General features: G+C 45.7%; 1 protein-coding gene across 8 annotated transcripts in view; it reads left to right on the top strand.

The window, feature by feature from the left end:
• The window catches only part of TIAM1 (TIAM Rac1 associated GEF 1), a 258960-nt gene that overhangs the window by 108723 nt on the left and 131878 nt on the right, over positions 1 to 18359 (top strand). For all 8 annotated transcript variants that reach the window (XM_086413073.1, XM_086413036.1, XM_086413046.1 and 5 more), the window contains 2 exons: positions 7670 to 8117; positions 14987 to 15159. In XM_086413073.1, coding sequence (XP_086269199.1) covers positions 7670 to 8117; positions 14987 to 15159 — 621 coding nt within the window. The remainder of the gene's footprint in view (positions 1 to 7669; positions 8118 to 14986; positions 15160 to 18359) is intronic.

The following is an 18359-nucleotide window of genomic DNA, read 5'->3' as shown; positions in this document are numbered from 1 at the left end:
GGGATTGGAAGGGGAGATGGGAGTTGACCACTGATTTGGAAACTGGGGTCATGCCCTGCACTTTTGAGAAAGAGCAAAGAGACCAGTGTGGCTGGGGTGGTGGTGGGGTGGGTGTTGAGAAGTTTCATGGGAATCAAAGGAGATTAAAAGAAGGCTTCCAGCTGAGCTTTGAAGGATCAGTATTCTTGGAATTCCTAGAAGCAAGAAGGGCTGGGAGCGAACACTGGCAGGAGTCCTTCAGTTTCACTGGTGGCTGGATGCCTCCAAAGGTCCGGTGCTAAGGCTGGACACCAGTGAAGGACCTCGATGGACAGCCTCAGGAGCCCTCCACCTTGTTGCTGGGAGACTTACTGTACAGGATGGCTTATGGGAGGAAGGTAGTTAGAAAAGAGAGTTGATGACTGGAGATGGGATATAACCTGAGATGAGGGGTGGGTGGTGAGAACAGGGACTGAAACACACACATAGAAAAACAGATGAAAAGAGAGAAGATGATTCACTGACCCCAGCACAGTGCTGACTCCAATCTGAAGTTACCTGGAGCAACATTTCAAGCATTAGACAACTTCTGAGTCCCTTGTGAGCAGCAGTAAGAAATTCACTTCCAGCGGTTGTAATTGAGAGAAATTTTGAGTCACCCCTGTTGGGAATCATTAGCAAGGATGGGACTGAGTGCTGGAAACTTGAAAGGGCATGGAGTCTTTGCCTTGGGAAAGGAAGAAGTGGGAAATGGAGCTGGTTTTTAGAAATGTCTCATCTGGAGCCAGGACACGTGTAAAGGGGTGAAGAGTAGGAGGCCCAGGAGCTGAAATCGACAAACTTCTGAATCACGAACTCAAAAAGGCACTGGACATTTGTTTATTGTAAGATTTTCCCCATCTCTCTATAATGGAAAACGGAGACTGCAATATTTCTGTAAATCAAGAAAGGTGATTATTGTAACAGTGCCTAGCAATTACTTGCAGCATAGAAAGCATCATTTTCTTCGTTTATTGTGCATTTTATGAAAGTGAAGAGGATTCAGAGGGATTGCATTGGCTCACACCAACCTTGGTCTGCCTGTCTTTTTTCCCATAAGGCCTTGTTTTTCCCACATTCCTTAGTAACACCCTTTCTTCTGTGTTAGTGCAGGAAGCTAGGAAGTGAGGTCAGGCAGTGACTTCCTTCCTTGGGCTGAGATGGACACGATCATAGGGCTGTGTGCTGGGCAGAGTTCTAGAAAAGTGAGTTAACTCTATATCACATCTTACTATGTGTCTTACGAAGTAGATATTATTGCCATTCCCATTATAAAGGTGAGGAAACGGAGGCATGGCTTGGTTCAGAATGACATGCCTAGACACGATATTTGCTGTACTGAGATATACCATGGAGACAGTGTTGGAAACCAAAGACATTGTACACGTGTATGCATGTATGGAGGGGTGGAGGTACTCAGATTTGGGGGATAAGAAGATGGTAAACCACAGGAGGAATACTTTAGAATTTAGCAAGTCAGAAACTGTTCTAATTCAAGGCTTCCACAGGTCCACAGATACATGCCCAGGAGTGGGATTGCTTGATCATATGGTCAGTAAAGAGTCTACCTGCCAATGCAGGAGACCTGGGTTCGATCCCTGGGTTGGGATGATCCCCTGGAGAAGGAAATGGCAACCCACTCCAGTACTCTTGCCTGGGAAATCTGTGGACAGAGGAGAGAGTAGCCTGGTGGGCTAAAATCCATGGGGTCACAAGAGTCGGACATGACTTAGTAACTAAACTGCCATCACTACCACAGGTCAGAATCTCCTCCCATCACTGAAATCCCTTGAACTCTTCTCTGCTGCATTTACCATCTCTCTACAGGTGTATTGATGCAAAGCTGGATTCATCAGGGAAATTAAAGAAAGTGACCAACATAACAGTTTCTAATTGCATTCGACTTAAAACTTCTCCCAGGGCCTTTGAACTTTGTGGCTAATGACCTCTTCAGAATTCTGTTCACACATCATTAGCCCAGCAAACCTGTTCCTTGGGGTATTTCTGAGTCCCTGGTGGAAAGGATGTGAGCTTTGCCACAGTGTGTCATTAGCCCATGTTCATGCTGGGGGACCCTCTAGTGTTCAAGACCCTGCAAACAGGCTTTGAATTTGCCTCTCACCGCCTCTGCTTTAGTACCAGAGCTCATTTAAACTTTGTTGCCTGGCTGAAATGACTAAGAAAACTTGCACTGTTGAATGTTTTGGGCGACAGCTGGCCACTTGTACATCCAGTGGGAAAGTGCATGCGTTGATTTCAGCCGGTGGAATGGAAGCTGGTGAGTGAAAAATCCGGCTTGGGAGGATTCATCCAGGAAGAGCAGGGTTTAAGAGCCTCTATAGTCTATGAATGTTATTTATAATTGGAAGCCTCTTCAGTGGAGTGCGTCTAACACGGGGAATTTATTTTGAGCTATTTTCAGGAAATCTCTGGCCAGATCATGCATCATGCTGAGAGTTACTTCTCTGTTTAGCTAGGGTCTTACTATTTCCCTTGATCTCCTCTGACTTTTGCTTTAAATTTCAGTACATTTGGTTTGATATTCTAGGACTGATCATATGCTAAGGCATCTAACTAGATAAGAAGGAACATACTTTGCATTAGGAATAAAGACTCTTGAGCTCCCACGGAACTTTTCCCTGAGGTTGACCACTAAAAGAGTGGGGGTGGTTCACAGACGCTTTTGAGTGTAGGGAGAATCAGGTTTCTCAGAAAGTGTCCTTGAGATGGAGGTAGTCGGAGGAGGAGCCCTTTGAAAAAATGCACTGGGATCGTTTGCGTCGCAGTGATGCTGTCTTCTGTGCGATTGGAAACCACAGGGCAGTGTATGCACTGGGCATTTGAGGAGGTTGGGCGTTTGGGATGCAGCCTCAGAGCCATCTTGCAGTGTGTGAACCTAGAGCCTCTACATCCGTGTATCTGACTTCGGTTTCTTCTAGAGCTTCTGTGACCTGTAGGCTTCTAACTGTTGTGTGGCACTTTGTTGCTCGTTGTTCAGTTGCTAGGTGGTGTCCAACCCCATGGACTGCAGCAGGCCAGGCCTCCTTGTCCTTCACCATCTCCCTGAACTTCTCAAACTCATGTCCATCGAGTCGGTGATGCCATCCAACCATCGCATCCTCAGTCCTCCCCTTCTCCTGCTGCCTTCAATCTTTCCCAGCATCAGGGTCTTTTCCAGTGAGTTGGCTCTTTGCTTCTGGTGGCCAAAGTATTGGAGCTGTAGCTTCAGCATCAGTCCTTCCAATAAATATTCAGGGTTGATTTCCTTTATATTGACTGGTTGGATCTCCTTGCAGTCCAAGGGACTCTCAGGAGTCTTCTCCAACACGACAGTTCAAAAGCATCAGTTCTTCGGCACTCAGCTGTCTTTATGGTCTAACTCTCACATCCATACATGACTAACGGAAAAACCATAGCTTTGAATATATAGGCCTTTGTCAGCAAAGTGATGTCTCTGCTTTTTAATATGCTGTCTAGTTTTGTCATTGCTTTTCCTCCAAGGAGCAAGCTGGATAAAACAGCCCCATTGTAGATGACTCCGTATTGAAGTTGGAGATGGCTGGTGTCAGGGATGTGGAGTCCTATTGACCATTCAGGTCTTGAGTAATTCCTCTGGCTGGGTGGACATCATTTCCCACAGTGCTAGAGCAAGGATTTCTGGGTATCTGGGAACATCCCATGCTTCATGGTCATATAGAGGCTAGGGCTGGGCAGGCAGCATTTGTTTCCAGGCAGGCTGGGTCACATATCAGAAGGGGGATGTGTACCGCTGAGCCTGCTTAACCACTTGTGGAGACAAGGTGGAGCTGCCTTGGGTCACAGATGGGGGGCATTCCCTGGCGGTTACTCTCCCAAAGTATGCGAGCTCATCTGGGGCCAGCAGGCCTGTTACCTGGAGAAATCACTGCTCAGTTCAGTGACTGTCCCAGAGTTGAACATGCACAGCCTGAGCCATTGCAGAGGTGCAGCATGAGTTGGCATGAGCATTTGTTTAAGTATGAAAAAGAGGGGAGTGTCTATCGAGTCCTTAACTCTTAGTTCCAATAGGGACGTCAGGGCATTCTGTAAGGGTTCATGGTTTGTGGGGATGTAGTAGATGTTAAGTGGAGAGGGGAATGGCAACCCCATCCAGTGTTCTTGCCTGGAGAATCCCATAGACAGAGGAGCCTGGCTGGCTACAATGGGATCACAAAGAGTCAGACACAACTGAGCAACTAAGCCCAGTAATGTTAAGGGATGTTAAGAGAGATGCTTGTCCATTCTCTGCTTGTTTCACTCAGGTTCTTTCATCTCCTCCTTCCCCTTCCCGTCACTTTGGAGTTTGAGCTCTTTGCCGGAAAGTCAAGGCATGCAGATGCCCAGTTACGCAGTTTTGTTGGGAAACCCTAGAAGAGGCACTGTTGGCAGACAGAGGGGAAGGCATGGTGTTGACTGCTGAGGCAGGACCCTATCAGGTGCTGCCTGCAGCTGAGCCGTGGGGACGCCTTGTCAGAGTGGAAGAGGGCATTGGAGGCATGGGCTCTCACCTCCAATCTGCCACCCACCAGGCCTGTGACTTTCTGAGCCTCAGCATCCCCAGGCATTCACCAAGGGGATGGTTTTGCAAGGTTCCTTCCTGTTCCCCAGCTCTGGAAATTTTCAGGTGCCTGCTATCAATGTCTCCTTTTTTCGTTCTGAACTCTTTTTCTTATGACCCAGGGGGGTTACCCCTGTCTTACAGAGAAGCAGCTCATCATTTTTCATTTTTGAGGCAAATTTGTAGCTGATTTTTGTCCTGTCTCCCAGAGAAGGACTGAGATGTGAAAATGAGTCCAGATACTGGGGAGACTCATGCGAACTCCCGCCACCCATGGTTATCTTGAATATTCGGTGATGACTGACTTTACTTATTATCATCCAAAGGGACATATGGTAAATGTTCCTGCCAGGGAGAAACGTGGGTTGGTAACAGCGCTCTCCTGTTTGTACTGGGGAGTTTTTTTTACCTACTGGATCCCTGGGTTGGGAAGATCCCCTGGAGGAGGGCATGGCAATGCACTCCAATATTCTTGCCAAAAAAATCCTATGGGCAGAGGAGCCTGGTGGGCTCCATGGAATCACAAAGAGTTGGACGTGACTCAGGCAACTGAGTATGCATGCTCACTCAATGGCACAGTGTATATATCACATACCTTCCGTGTCTGCGTCCATGATGACCGTTGGTGGTGGTAACAGGCAGGACAGCAGGCAGGGAAATGACAGGACGGACAGTCACAGGGTCTGCATCCTGGCTGTATCCATGGTTTCGTTGACCCTCTTAAGTCCCTCTGTATCCCAGGGACCTAAACTCCGTTGCAAGTGTCACTGGTCCTTAGAAACTTGCTTCAGCACTTCCTGCTACTGTCTTCCCATCTCACCTCCCCCTTGTTTCTTCTTTCTTTTTAGATAAACTTTTTATTTTAGAACCGTTTTAGAATCAAGGAAATGTTGCAAACGTAGTACAAAGGGTTCCCGTGTACCCTGCACTCAGTTAACCTTGAGCTCTTGGTCGAGGTGGTACTTGGCCGGTGTCTCCACTGTCGAGGTTCTGTGCTTTGCACACTGTACTTCCTTGTTTTTTTTTGTATTTTTGAAGAGGTACACTGTGATGGTTTCAGTTCAGTTCAGTCACTCAGTCATGTCCGACTCTTTGTGACCCCATGGACTGCAGCACGCCAGGCCTCCCTGTCCATCACCAACTCCCGGAGTTTAATGTTATGTATGTATTGTGAAATGATCCCCACAATCAAGTTAATTAACACTTCCATCACTCACGTAATTACTCCTCTCTTCCTTCCTCCCTCCCTTCCTTCCTTTTGTTTTTTTTTCTTTTTTTGTGGTGAGAACACTTATAGGTTTACCCTCCTAGCAGATTTCAAGGATACAATACAGTATCATTAACTAGAGTCATCTGGCTGTATATCAGATCCCCAGAACGTAATTGCTCTTGTAACTGAAAATGTGTAGCCTTGACCAGGATCTCGCATTTCCCTTAGTCCCCTAGTCTGTCAACTGCCATCCCACTCTCTGATTCTATGGGTTTGGCATTTTTACATTCCACATAGAAGTGAATCCTACAGTATCTGTCTTTCTGTGCATCCCATGATGGTTTTCATGTTTGGCTCTGCCCATCTTTTAGTTGCTAACTTAGGATCTATTCGTGATGAAGATGAACTCTGAGGGCCTTAGCTTAGAATTGACCACGTGAGATGTGCAGAGATGAGGGCACAATGCCTGTTTGGGCCTCATGCAGGACAGTGTTATTGGCTTGGCTGAGAAGTTCGTTCTGGTGTTTCTGTAGTATCGTATGAAAACCCGGAATTAACTTTTTGGCCAACCCAATAGTTTGTGGCTTGGTTCATTCTGCCCCATTACCTGGCAGCAGGGATTTGAAAGCACAGCATTCAAATCATTTATATGGCAATTGGAATATCCTGTTAGCTTTTTACATTTTCAAACCTTAATGAATTATTTGAGACTAAAGGCTTAAAACACGGTTGAGTCTCCAAACCACGTATCACTTGCATGTCAGTTTCACGTTCCCATCCTTTCCCTTGGAAAAAAACCAGTCCCATTTCTTATCCTTGAGACTGTTGAGCTGGCCTGTCAAATTCTGCTTTCATTATTCTCCCTTGAGGACTACCCTTCTTTAATTATTGTTTGTGGAAATGCCTTTAGCACTTCAGAGCAATCCAGATTGTGATTTAAGAGCAGACCTGTCTGTGTCCCGTTGAGCCTGAGAGCAGGGCCAGCGCTTTGGAAGTTCCAAAAGTTTTTAACTGAGGAATGGATACCCCCCACATCTTGGCAGTTGCCCCAAGTTGTCACTTGGCCCCTGGGGTAGTGAGTAGCTTGCTCAGGCTCCTGGCATCCCAGCTTCGAAAGGGCAGGGTAATCGGAGAGTCTGCACTGGAGCTGTGGGCCCCACAGACTTGTTCAGCTCAAGTGCAGAGTGAGAAGCTGCTTGTTTTCAAGAAACAAAGCGGATTGGAGCATGAGGGCTCTCCCCTGCTCCTGGGCTCTGGGTTCTTGCTGGGTGAGTGGGTGGGGTGGTACGCTAGTTATCTTTCTAGTCACCAGATCATAAATTAGACTCCTAACTCAGCCTTTTATTTATTTATTTGTTGTTGGTTTTTTTTTTTTTTTTAAAGTATGAGCTACACAGACGTCATTATTCCCTTGGAACCCCACAACTCCGGAATAAACTACCTAATCAGCCAGCAGAGTTTCCTGGAGCGCCGAGCTGGCTGATGAGGGCCAGGGTGCTGAGTTCGCTCAGCAGGGCAGTGGAGGGGACTCTGAATAGCTGATTTGCCCATTACTTACTTATCTAAGTCAGATCATTGATAAGTTCTTTGAAATGTTTCTTGCTTTGTGTGCGTGTGTGTTTTGAATGTTCTGAATTGTTGACATTCATACTGGGGTGGCTTCATGGTTTTCCTGAGCTGTTCAGCAGGCAAGTTGGGTTTGAGGGGGTTGGGGGTTGAGGGGTAATTGGTCCCGGGAAGGTGGGAAGCAGTGACATGCTGCAGGTCACCAGCAGCTCCACAGCCCCCGGCTGGAGCGACAGGAGCCCCTGGGTTACTTCTCTGTGTGATGCATGTTTTCTTTCTTCTCCCTTTTGGCTCCCAAGGATGTTAACGCAGGCGAGGGTAGCGAGTTTGCCGACAGTGGGATCGAAGGGGCCACCACCGACACGGACCTCCTGTCCCGGCGATCCAATGCCACTAACTCCAGCTACTCTCCCCCCACCGGCCGTGCCTTTGTGGGCAGCGACAGCGGCAGCAGCTCCACCGGGGACGCGGCCCGCCAGGGGGTGTATGAGAATTTTCGCCGGGAGCTGGAGATGAGCACCACGAACAGCGAGAGCCTGGAGGAGGCGGGCTCCGCGCACAGCGACGAGCAGAGCAGCGGCACCCTGAGCTCCCCAGGCCAGTCCGACATCCTGCTCACAGCCGCCCAGGGCACAGTGCGCAAGGCCGGCGCCCTGGCCGTCAAGAACTTCCTGGTGCACAAGAAGAACAAGAAGGTGGAGTCAGCCACTCGGAGGAAGTGGAAGCACTACTGGGTGTCCTTGAAAGGTGAGAGACAGAGAGCATCCTTCAAGCTGTGCTGGGTAACCCTGGGCTCCGTGGTACCCCTTACACGTGATGGTTTTTAATTGCATGGAATTTCTATTTCATGCTAATTTCAAAATTGTTGTTTTATGGTGGTAAGAGTACTTAACGTGAGGCCTACTCTCTTGAGCTTCCCAGGTGGCACAGTGGTAAAGAATCTTCCTGGCAATACAGGAGACACAGGAGACACGGGTTTGATCCCTGCAGGAGAAAGTGGCAACCCACTCCAGTATTCTTGCCTGGAGAATCCCATGGACAGAGGAGCCTGGTGGGCTAGAGTCCATAGGGTCATAAAGAGTCAGACATGACTGAGCGTGCACGCACACACTACACACACATATTACCCTCTTAGCACATTTTTAGGTGTATGTTTCAGTGTAGTTGACGAAGGCACATGGTTGTACAGCACATCTCTAGAACGCAATGATCTTCTTGAGCTGGAACTTTATGTCCCTTGATAGTCACTCCCCATTTCCTTTTCCCATCAATGGTTTATAGTTTTTTCTTTTTCACATGTAAGCTATTAGAGCCTCTCATGCCTTGTTTTCCTATGTACAGCTGGTTGTGGTGACAGTTTCAGCGCCTTGAGCTCCAAAAAATATTTTTTTGAAATCGTCCCAAAAAATGTGCCTCCCAGAATAACTGTTTTGGAGGGAAAAATCAGTAGTTTGAATCTTATGAAATTGCCTTTTTATTTTTTCTTTCACAAAGAATGATGGAATATTGTTAATTTCATAGAATTTAACCTAGTGTTTAATGGGATGTCTGAGCCATCTACGTTTGTGAAAAAGTCCCTGTTTTGCAGTCACACTTTGAATGAGTGTGTGTGTATACATATATACATGCATGTGTATATATATGCACTGCCTTTTCATTGATAAGCATGATGCTTTGATGTGCTGCTGTTCGTTAACGTTTTGCATACATTTTAGAAGTATTTGCGTGTGTTTTTGCCCATGTCTGCATGTCTTGATGGTGTAGAAATTGTAACATATTTGTGAGCTCTGTGTCTTAAAAGAAAAGACACTTCTCAAGCCCACTTAGAATCCTTAACAGAAGCTGGATGTGAAGCAGGTTAATGTATGACAGGAGAGGTTAGAGAGGTTACAAAGCATGACGGATGGGTCCCAGAGAAAGAAGCCTGAGCTTACCTGGTGTGGTACACCCATTACACCATCTGAGACTGGATTTTATCATCTGTGGCTGGTGTGGAATAACCAGTCCTAGAGGCACACGACAGCCTAGAGCTCTGTTCAGTGATGTGCAGGTCAATCCCTGTGCAGGGTTTGGGTGGGTTGCATTACTAGTGGTGCCTACTATTGCTTCAATACCTGGCCAAACAGGGAGGGAGCATATTAATTGGGCTGTAGGTCTTGTTGCATGTCACAGAGACCTACAGTGACAACGCCTCAAGCAAGCCAGGCCTGAAATTCCCCCCCACATAGCAGAGGCAGACCTTCTAAGGGTGATGGGGCGACTCTTTGCTGTGATGTCATCCAGAAGCCAGGGTTCCTTTTGTCTTACTGCTTAACTGTACCTAGAGCATTGTTTTCATATGAATGATCAGGAGAGCTCACCGGCAGGTCCAGTTCCAGTAGAAATATGGAGGTGTGGAGGGCGAATCCCTCTGCACTGAGCGTACAGTCTGGAAGTTGACTGAATCTCTTCTGCTTCCACTGCATAGGCCAGAAATGAGTCCAACGTAGCTGCAAGAGAGGCAGGAATGGACTCAACCAAGCAGTGGGGTTGCTGTTACTGCAGAGGAAAGGAGGTTGGGCATGTTGGGGAACAACCAACTGTCCCATAGAGGAGGCTTTACCCTTGTCAGCCAGTGCAGGGCAGTTCCCCCTCCTTTCTGCCAAGAGCTTGTGTGTCTAATGTTCCTACATGTTTAGCATAGGATGCTGTCTTTAGTTTTTAAGACTTGTTGGGTTATTGCATCTTGCTGCTCCACTTCTAAGGATGTCTTGGAAAGAGTCAGGTTCTTCTCCTTCTTTTTTTTTTTGATTAATTTATTTTAATTGGAGAATAATTACTTTACAATATTGTGGTTTTTGCCATACACCGACATGAGTCAGCCACGGGTTCTTTTCTCACATCCTCTTCTCATTCTGAAAGTCTGCCTTAGTGGTTTCAGAGTTTGAATAGATGTGGAATTCTGGTACCCATAGTATCTTCGGTGGAAAACCTCAGAAAATATTGATATTAAACTTTAAATTTTGGTGTCTATGCAAGAGCGGGTACCGTACTATAGTCTACATAAAGTGCATATAAAATTTTGAACATGTGAAGTATCTGTGTTTAAAACACAGGAACTTTGGATTTGAGCTAATTTTATTGGGTGACACACACACACGTACACAGAGCACACTTTGCTTTTCATGTTCCATTGTGAATTGTGAAAAGGCTATTTGATGTCGTGGTTCTGCTTGTGAAACACAGTTGTTCTTCCTGTGGGAGCATTTTGGAGACCTGCTACCATTCTTTTTCACATGAGACCTGCCTCGGCTTAATTTGAAGGCACTATCGGGTCGTGTCTAAGGGGCCCTGGATCGTATCCACTGTCCTGCTGTGGGGGGTGGGATGAGATGACATGAGGGAGAAAGACCCCTTCTTCCACCTCCTGCTCCTCCCCAAAGGTCCACAGCACTGGACCCCACAGCCTCTGTTCCCTTTAGCAGCCTGTCTTATCTTTCATTTTATTACTCAATGTTGAGTTTTTAACAACATGATTAGAAGACCATCTGTGTCACAGTTGTCTGAGTCACTTCCTGGGTTATATCCATACCTGCTGAATCTCAAAGTCTGAAGGTGGTTCGGTTCAGTTCAGTCGCTCAGTGGTGTCCAACTCTTTGCAACTCCGTGGGCTGCAGCATGCCAGGCCTCCTTGTCCATTGCCAACTTCCGGAGTCTACTCAAACTCATGTCCATTGAGTCGGTGATGCCATCCAACCATCTCATTCTCCATTGTCCCCTTCTCCTCCTACCTTCAATCTTTCCCAGCATCAGGGTCTTTTCCAATGAGTCAGTTATTTGCATCAGGTGGCCAGAGTATTGGAGTTGGGGCCCTGTATTAATCCCTGTATAGGACCTGCTATAACCAAGTACCACAGACTGGGTGGCTTCAACAAAAGAAATGGATTGTCTCACAGTCCTGGAGCCTCGAAGTCTGAGGTCAGGGTGTCAGCAGGTTTGGTGTTCTCTTGCGTCCTCTGTCTGTACCTGTCTATGTCCAAATTCCTCCTTCTTATAAAGACAGTGGTCATAGTGGCTTAGTGCCCACCTGAACACCTCCTTTTATTTTAATTACCTCGGTAAAGCCCTTATGTCCCAATATAGCGAAATTCTGAGGCCCTGGGCTATATGGCTTCAACATAGGAACCTGGGGGAATAGAATTCAGCCCATGACAGGCCCTGAATCTGTGGTTTAAACAAAGTTCCCAGGTGATGCTTAGACTCAATTTGAGAATAACACTGTTAATGGCATAGGATAAAAATAATTAGGTGATTTTTTTTACTTGGGACATGGAAGCGGGGGCTGTTTTGTTTCTGCTGTTCCTTTAGAGAATAAATGATCAAGGAAGGCAGGATGTGGGCACTCAGGAGCCCAGCCCACACGCCCATTAGAGGAGGGAGCCTGCGCTTCCTTGGTGACCCAGATCTGAATGACACAGTCTGTCAGGATCCAGACTGGAACACACAGCTGCCGAGGCTTTTCCTTCTGGCTCCTGATGGGTCCCATTATAGATCAACAAACTCAGGGCTTGTCCCTGCCACTCACAGGCAGGGCTCACTGCTGACTTGAGCTTGGAGATGGAGAAATAAAAAGCAGGGTACCTGGAAGCCGTGGGCTAGGGAATTCTTCAAAGATTCTTTCACTTTCGACAGAATAATTAATTTTTAAAAAGTTTTATTTAGAATTAGACTCTGGAGTGTCTCCATCCATGACTGAAACGCAAACAGATTGCATTCAAGATGAAGGTAAAGAAGATGTTACCAGGGAGCGCGTGGTGCCCAGATGTGCTGTTTCACGTTAGTCTTAGAGCTGGAACATGTTGATAATGAAGGAGAAGCTGATTTTCAACCACCCACTGTCATGGACGATTGTAAACTAAAGTTGAAACATGATGGAAATGGCAATTTGGGGAGACATCAAGTGTTCAATGTGTGAACGTTGTCTATCCGTTATCTGCAGGCTTCGGTTTCTATTCTAATTATGGTAAAGCTGCATTGTCCCTTTTCTGTTAAGAATCTGTTCATCATTAGTATAATACTAGTCCTAAAGGATTATTTGGAGTAAGGTTTCTCAGCAGCGGGACTGCTGACATTTTCTGGATAATTCTTTGTCGTGAGGCTTGTCCTGGGAATTGTAGGATGTTTAGCAGCATCCTTGTCCAATCAGTGGTCCCCAGCCTGTTTGGCACCAGAGACCGGGTTTCATGGAAGACAGTTTTTCCATGGGGAGGTGGGGGTGCTGGTTTGGGGATGATTCAAGTTTGTTACATTTATGGTGCACTTTATTTCTTTTATTGTATCAGCTCCACCTCAGATCATCTGGCTTTAGATCCTGGAGGTTGGGGACCCCTGTGTTACCCACCTGCTTCTGTCCCCCACCCCCAAGTTGTGACAACTAAAAATGTCTCTAGACTTCACCAAATGTCCCTCATTCAGCAAAAATGCCCCCACCTTGGAAACCTCATATTTCAAGGAAAATACCCTCCTCTTTCCATTTCTTTTCTTTTTCTATCTCTGAATCTATGCTAGCTTAAGACATGAAAAGAGGAGTTTCAGATGTTTCTGAATGTGAGCTCTGTGTTCCTGTAAAAACTTGAGCTCTTCAAAATAAGAGGGATTATTAAAAAAAAAAATTAGTGTTGGGGTAATAGGTCTATAGTTAAATTATATGTATGTAACTTATACCCCCAAAACATAAAAACAAAATAAAATCCTACTAAAATTACATAGCACTATATATTTCCAACAATAAGTGTCACAGAAAACATAGGGCTTTATCCTTGGGGCGGAGGTGAAAAGTGAATATAACTTGAATGGATTGGAGGGAAAATTGAAACTCCTGAACTATGGATACAGGACAACAGTTATAAAATCGTGATGTTCAGCAGCAGCACGCAGTAGACCCTTGGGCTGAGCTCGTGGTCAGGCGGTTCCACAGGAAGCGCCGGGAAACCAGCGGGGCTTGCCAGCAAGTGTGAGGTGTGCATTTGTGCTGGAGGCGCTGCATCCAGCCGCTGTTACATGCTCCTGTGAAATACTAGTCAGGTGAATTTTCTCAGTTGTATCTGACTCTTTCACAACCCCATGGACTGTATTCCACCAGGCTCCTCTGTCCATGGAATTTTCCAGGCAAGAGTACTGGAGTGGGTTGCCATTTCCTCCTCCAGGGCATCTTCTCAACCCAGGGATGGAACCCCTGCACTGGCAGGCAGATTTCTTTACTGCTGAGCCACCAAGGAAGCTGTCCTGTGAAATATTAAGGGCTAGGAAAAAATGGCCTTTGCACGCGTGTGACTTTTCCGTTGATCCCTGTCATTGTACACCGTCAGTTAGAAATTTGCTTTGTGGAAGTTCATATTGCAGCTGAAGAGATGGTACTTGGAAGGGCTTTGTGATTCGCATCAGCAGTGGCCGTTGCTTGTGGTAAGGAAGATGTTGAAAACTGACCAAGTGGCTTGTGTTGAAGTTAAAATAATTAGAATTCAGGGGCCCTGGCCTCCCCTGAAATTTAATTTGATGACTTGAGAGTAAGTCCTCAGTGAATAATTACTAATAAAGCACACCTCCCCTTCAGGCCACGGTTGGAGGGTATCTGTAGAACCCAGCTGGCCACAAATGTAGGCCAGGTTTCTACTGCTGCTGTCTCTCTCGTTCGGAGTTTGATTAAGCGTGGCCCAGGCCTCCAGCCTCCCCTAGGCCTTCATACGTGTGTCGTGTGTTTATTCTTCCAGGAGGAACAAGCACTTGGTTGATTTCTAGGCAAACATTTTATAGAGAAGATCTGAGACTCAAAAGTCCATCGTTTCTTTCCTTATCCTGAAAGTACCTGGGGTCAGTGTTGTATTTTGTTTTCACCAAGGGCACAGTCAAGAAACCCAATAGATGGTGTTTCCTGGTTGCATTTCCTGTGAGATATATTGGGAGGAGGCTGTAGGGAGACAGTCCCGACTGCCAGGCCACACTCAGCACTGCTTGCTCTTCGGACCCGTGGAGCTGCATTTACAGCCACCCCGGGACCACAGAGTCAGACACTACTGAGCGACCGAGCGCGTGGTACATGGTACTGGTCAGAGGAGCCTTGAGATCCCCACATGCCTCTGAGAATACCCGGAACAAAACATTCTGAAGTGGAAAGTAAGATCTCGAAGAACTGGAGGGCGTGCGTGACGACACTGAGATTTGAGTCTTAACGGGAGACTTCCCTGGTGGTCCAGCGGTTAAGACTTTGCCTTCCATTGCAGGCGGTGTGCCTTCCATCCCTGGTCAGAGAACTAAGAATCCCATGGTACCTCTGGACCAAAAACCAAACCATAAAACCGAAGCAGTATGGTAACAAATTCCATGAAGACTTGGGAAAAAAAAAAGTATTAGCACAACATTGTAAAGCAACTATACTTCAATTAGGGGGAAAAAAAGAAAGATCCTCTCTTAATATAAGCCTGTCCAAGACTTAGTACAAGCATAGCCCCCTTCTCTTTACTTCCTCTGTTCCATGCTAATTTCCAGCCCTTTCCTAGTAACAGCGCACGAGCCACAGTTTTCACTCCAGACTTGCTGTTGCACCAAGTCCTCACGCAGACACCGCTTTGTTTTCCCAGGGTGCACACTCTTCTTCTACGAGGGCGACGGCAGGTCCGGGATAGACCACAACAGCGTCCCCAAGCACGCCGTCTGGGTGGAGAACAGCATTGTACAGGCAGTTCCTGAGCACCCCAAGAAGGACTTCGTCTTCTGCCTCAGCAATTCCCTGGGCGATGCCTTCCTCTTCCAGGTGCGTGGCTCCTCCTTTGCAGAGCGCTTCAGATCACTTATCAGATACCTTCCTCTACTGCCTGAGTATTTCATCCTGTTTTCTGTTGAGTGGGGGTGGTGGTGGGGGAGTCCTAGCTTTTGCACATCATAGAAACATAAGTGCTGTGATTGTTGTTCAGTTGCTCAGTCGTGTCCAACTCTTTGCCACCCCATGGACCGCAGCACGCCAGGCCTCCCTGTCCTTCTCTGTCTCCCAGAGTTTGCTCATGTCCATTGAGTCGCCGTAATGAATGACAAAATAAACATCTCTGTTGAGTTCCAGGAATGATTGAACTCACCTAGAGGTCTCCTCCGTGAAGCCCGAGGGAGGGGTGTAGATTGAAGGATTTTTGACTGAAATCTTGATATAATTTGTGTAGCACTTTAGAGCAAGGATCATGAATTCCTTAATTTAGACCTGATTTGTGCTGTCAAAATTTTTTATCATAATATGTTCTCTTCTAATATTATTCATAAAGTAAAATCATGACATCCTGGAAATAGTCTCTTCCCAACCAGTTTCTCTTCCTCATCTTTTCAGAACCTTGTACTTAAAGTTATCGAATTCTGACTGTTAATTGTATTAAAAAATACTAACCTATGTATCACTTCAGGGTTAACATTTGCTTTTATAGGGAATCCTTTGAATTAGGTAAGTTGTGATACACTTTTTGGGGTGTTAGTGCGTTAGGTAAGATTTCTCCATTTTATAATTTAGGAATAATATAGGAAGTCCTCAAGCCTTTATCCCATGTTTCCTACATGCTATGCATAGTGATATGGAGAATACCAAGAAGATTTTAACATAGTCTCTATGCTTGAAAGTGTTCACATATAATATGGGAGGCAGACACTGGAATACATGGAACTTTATGATGTGGTAAACCTTGACCGTGAATGTTAAAGGAAGAACAGGGATTAATTGAGTGAAATTGATGGTGAGGGTATGCCATGTGAAGAGAGAGTTGAAATAAAGGCATGGAAGAGAGTAATAGGTTATTTCACCTGTGGCCCACCAGGCTCCTCTGTCCATGGAATTTTCTAGGCGAGAATACTGGAGTCGGTCGCCACTTTCTACTCCAGGGATTTTCCTGACCCCGGGATGGAAACCCCGCTGGTCTCTTGGGTCTGTGTTCGTGACACATTTGTCTGCATTTCTTTTGGTGTGTGCCCAGGCGTGGCGGTGCTGGGTCACAGGATATGTGCACGCAGTCAGATGTGCTAGGCACTGCCAGTCTCCAAAATGAATGAAATAGTCCTCCTCGCATCAGCAGCCCGGGAGAACTCCAGTTCTTGCTCATCCTTGTCCACAAGTGTGATTGTCAGATCTTTGTCTTTTCTTTTTTTAAGCTATCAGCATGAAGTTGAGCACCTTTTTCTGGGTCTAATGACCATTCCAGTATCACCTTCTGTGAAGTCTTTAAGTCTCTCGCCTACTTCTCCACTGAGGTGTCCATCTCCTCATGATGATTCACAGCAGTTTGTTATGTGTTTTGTACATCATCTCTTCGTTAATTACATGCATTCACATGTCGTGTTTGCTCCCTGTGGCTTGCTTTCTACTCTCTGAAAGGTATTCTTTGTTAAACCAAACTTTAATTTTAATGTAGTCTCATTTCTCAAGGTGGAAGGGAACGAGTGGGTAGTTCTTTATGTATCCTATTGAAAAATCTCCATGCTTTGTCTCATGAACATATTCTTCTGTATAACTTATAAACCATTGTGTTTCTGAATCTGCAATAGCTTTGTGTTAATTAATTGGATATCTTGCAAATGATAAAATGCTCAACTACTCTCATGATAACAACAGTAAACAAACATTTTACTGAACCCTTACTGTATGCCACCACACTGAACACGTTTTACAATGTGAGTCCACTCAAGTCTTATAGTGGTATCCATCTTTTAACCAGTTGGTATGGATTGTGTACCCCCTCTGTGGAAGCTAAGGCTACAAATGCTGATAATTGGATGCCAGTTCACAGTAACTGAGTGGTGGGGCTGGATTCAAACCAAGCCTCTTGTTTCCCAAAGCCCCTTATTGTCTAAGCATATTACTTATCCCATTACTATTACTTTTTATGCTCACAAGAACATGGGCGAGAGTCAGTGATTATGGTAAAAAGTGACTTTTTCTCTTTCTTATAATTAAGCCACTTACTTGGAATATTTGAAAGTTGTAACTTGATTTTGGCCATCCTTGCCTCACTGTACAAGTTAGATGATAACTTGGTTGATTTCAGGATGTTCTTTTTTACCTACACACTTCTCATGTGAATTCCCTTTGAAAGGACTTTCCTGGCCGTAAAATTGCTATTAGAATCTGAATACTCAATAGGTCACATTGAATAAAATTCTTTTGTGGCAGCATAGGACCTTATTCATGAAAACCACTGTGTCCTCTTGTTTTGGTGAAATTTTTATGCTGCTTACGTGGGACAGAGCACAAAATGAACCTTTTCAGAGGAAATTACTGCTCTTTGGGATCCATGAGGGCATTTTCCACCTTCTACTTATTGTAATCCACATGACCCTGGAGGGGCTGAATTTGAAAGGAACCTGTGTGTGCAGGGGGTGAGGCGAAAGCGAGGGAGAGCGAGCATGATTATGGAAATAATTTGTAGGTTATTTCAGCCCCGGGGCTCAATTCAGTGCACACAGTTTCCAGAGCCCGTATGCTGCTGATCTGATGCTGTTATTCAGATTTGCTGCCCATGGAAAAGAGATTCGTGTTACCAGCAGAAGTAGAAGAGGGGTTTTGTGTCCAAGAGGGGGGTGGGAATGGACATGAACGTTAGAGAGTTTATATATGAAAAGTGCTATGCTGTTTACAAAGGGGAAGCTAGAGCTTCTGCATTTCAACTATTAATATTTTTATTAGTGTTCTCCCCTCCAACTGGAAGCCAGAATCAGCGACATCACCTACAAAGCACGGTTTCCTCTCGGCCCTTTCTTCATCCATTACTGTCTTGGTGACTTTTACGGTAACATATCCTAATATTAGTTTTCAATTTCTATATTCAGTGCCTTGGGAGCATAGTTAGTAGAGTAAGAATGATGCCTGACTGGGTAGAAAATCTTTTAGAATTATGTATCTGAAGGAGTGGTCCAGTGGTTAAGAATCTGCCTTCCAATGCAGGAGTGCTCATTGGCTTGGTTGTGTCAGACTCTTTGTGACCC

Source organism: Bos grunniens, chromosome 1 (genome assembly GCF_055505025.1).
Source record: "Bos grunniens cultivar Pamir isolate PY7600 chromosome 1, Bosgru_T2T1.0, whole genome shotgun sequence".
NCBI lineage: Eukaryota > Metazoa > Chordata > Mammalia > Artiodactyla > Bovidae > Bos > Bos grunniens.
This window is presented reverse-complemented; position numbering and strand designations above follow the sequence as displayed.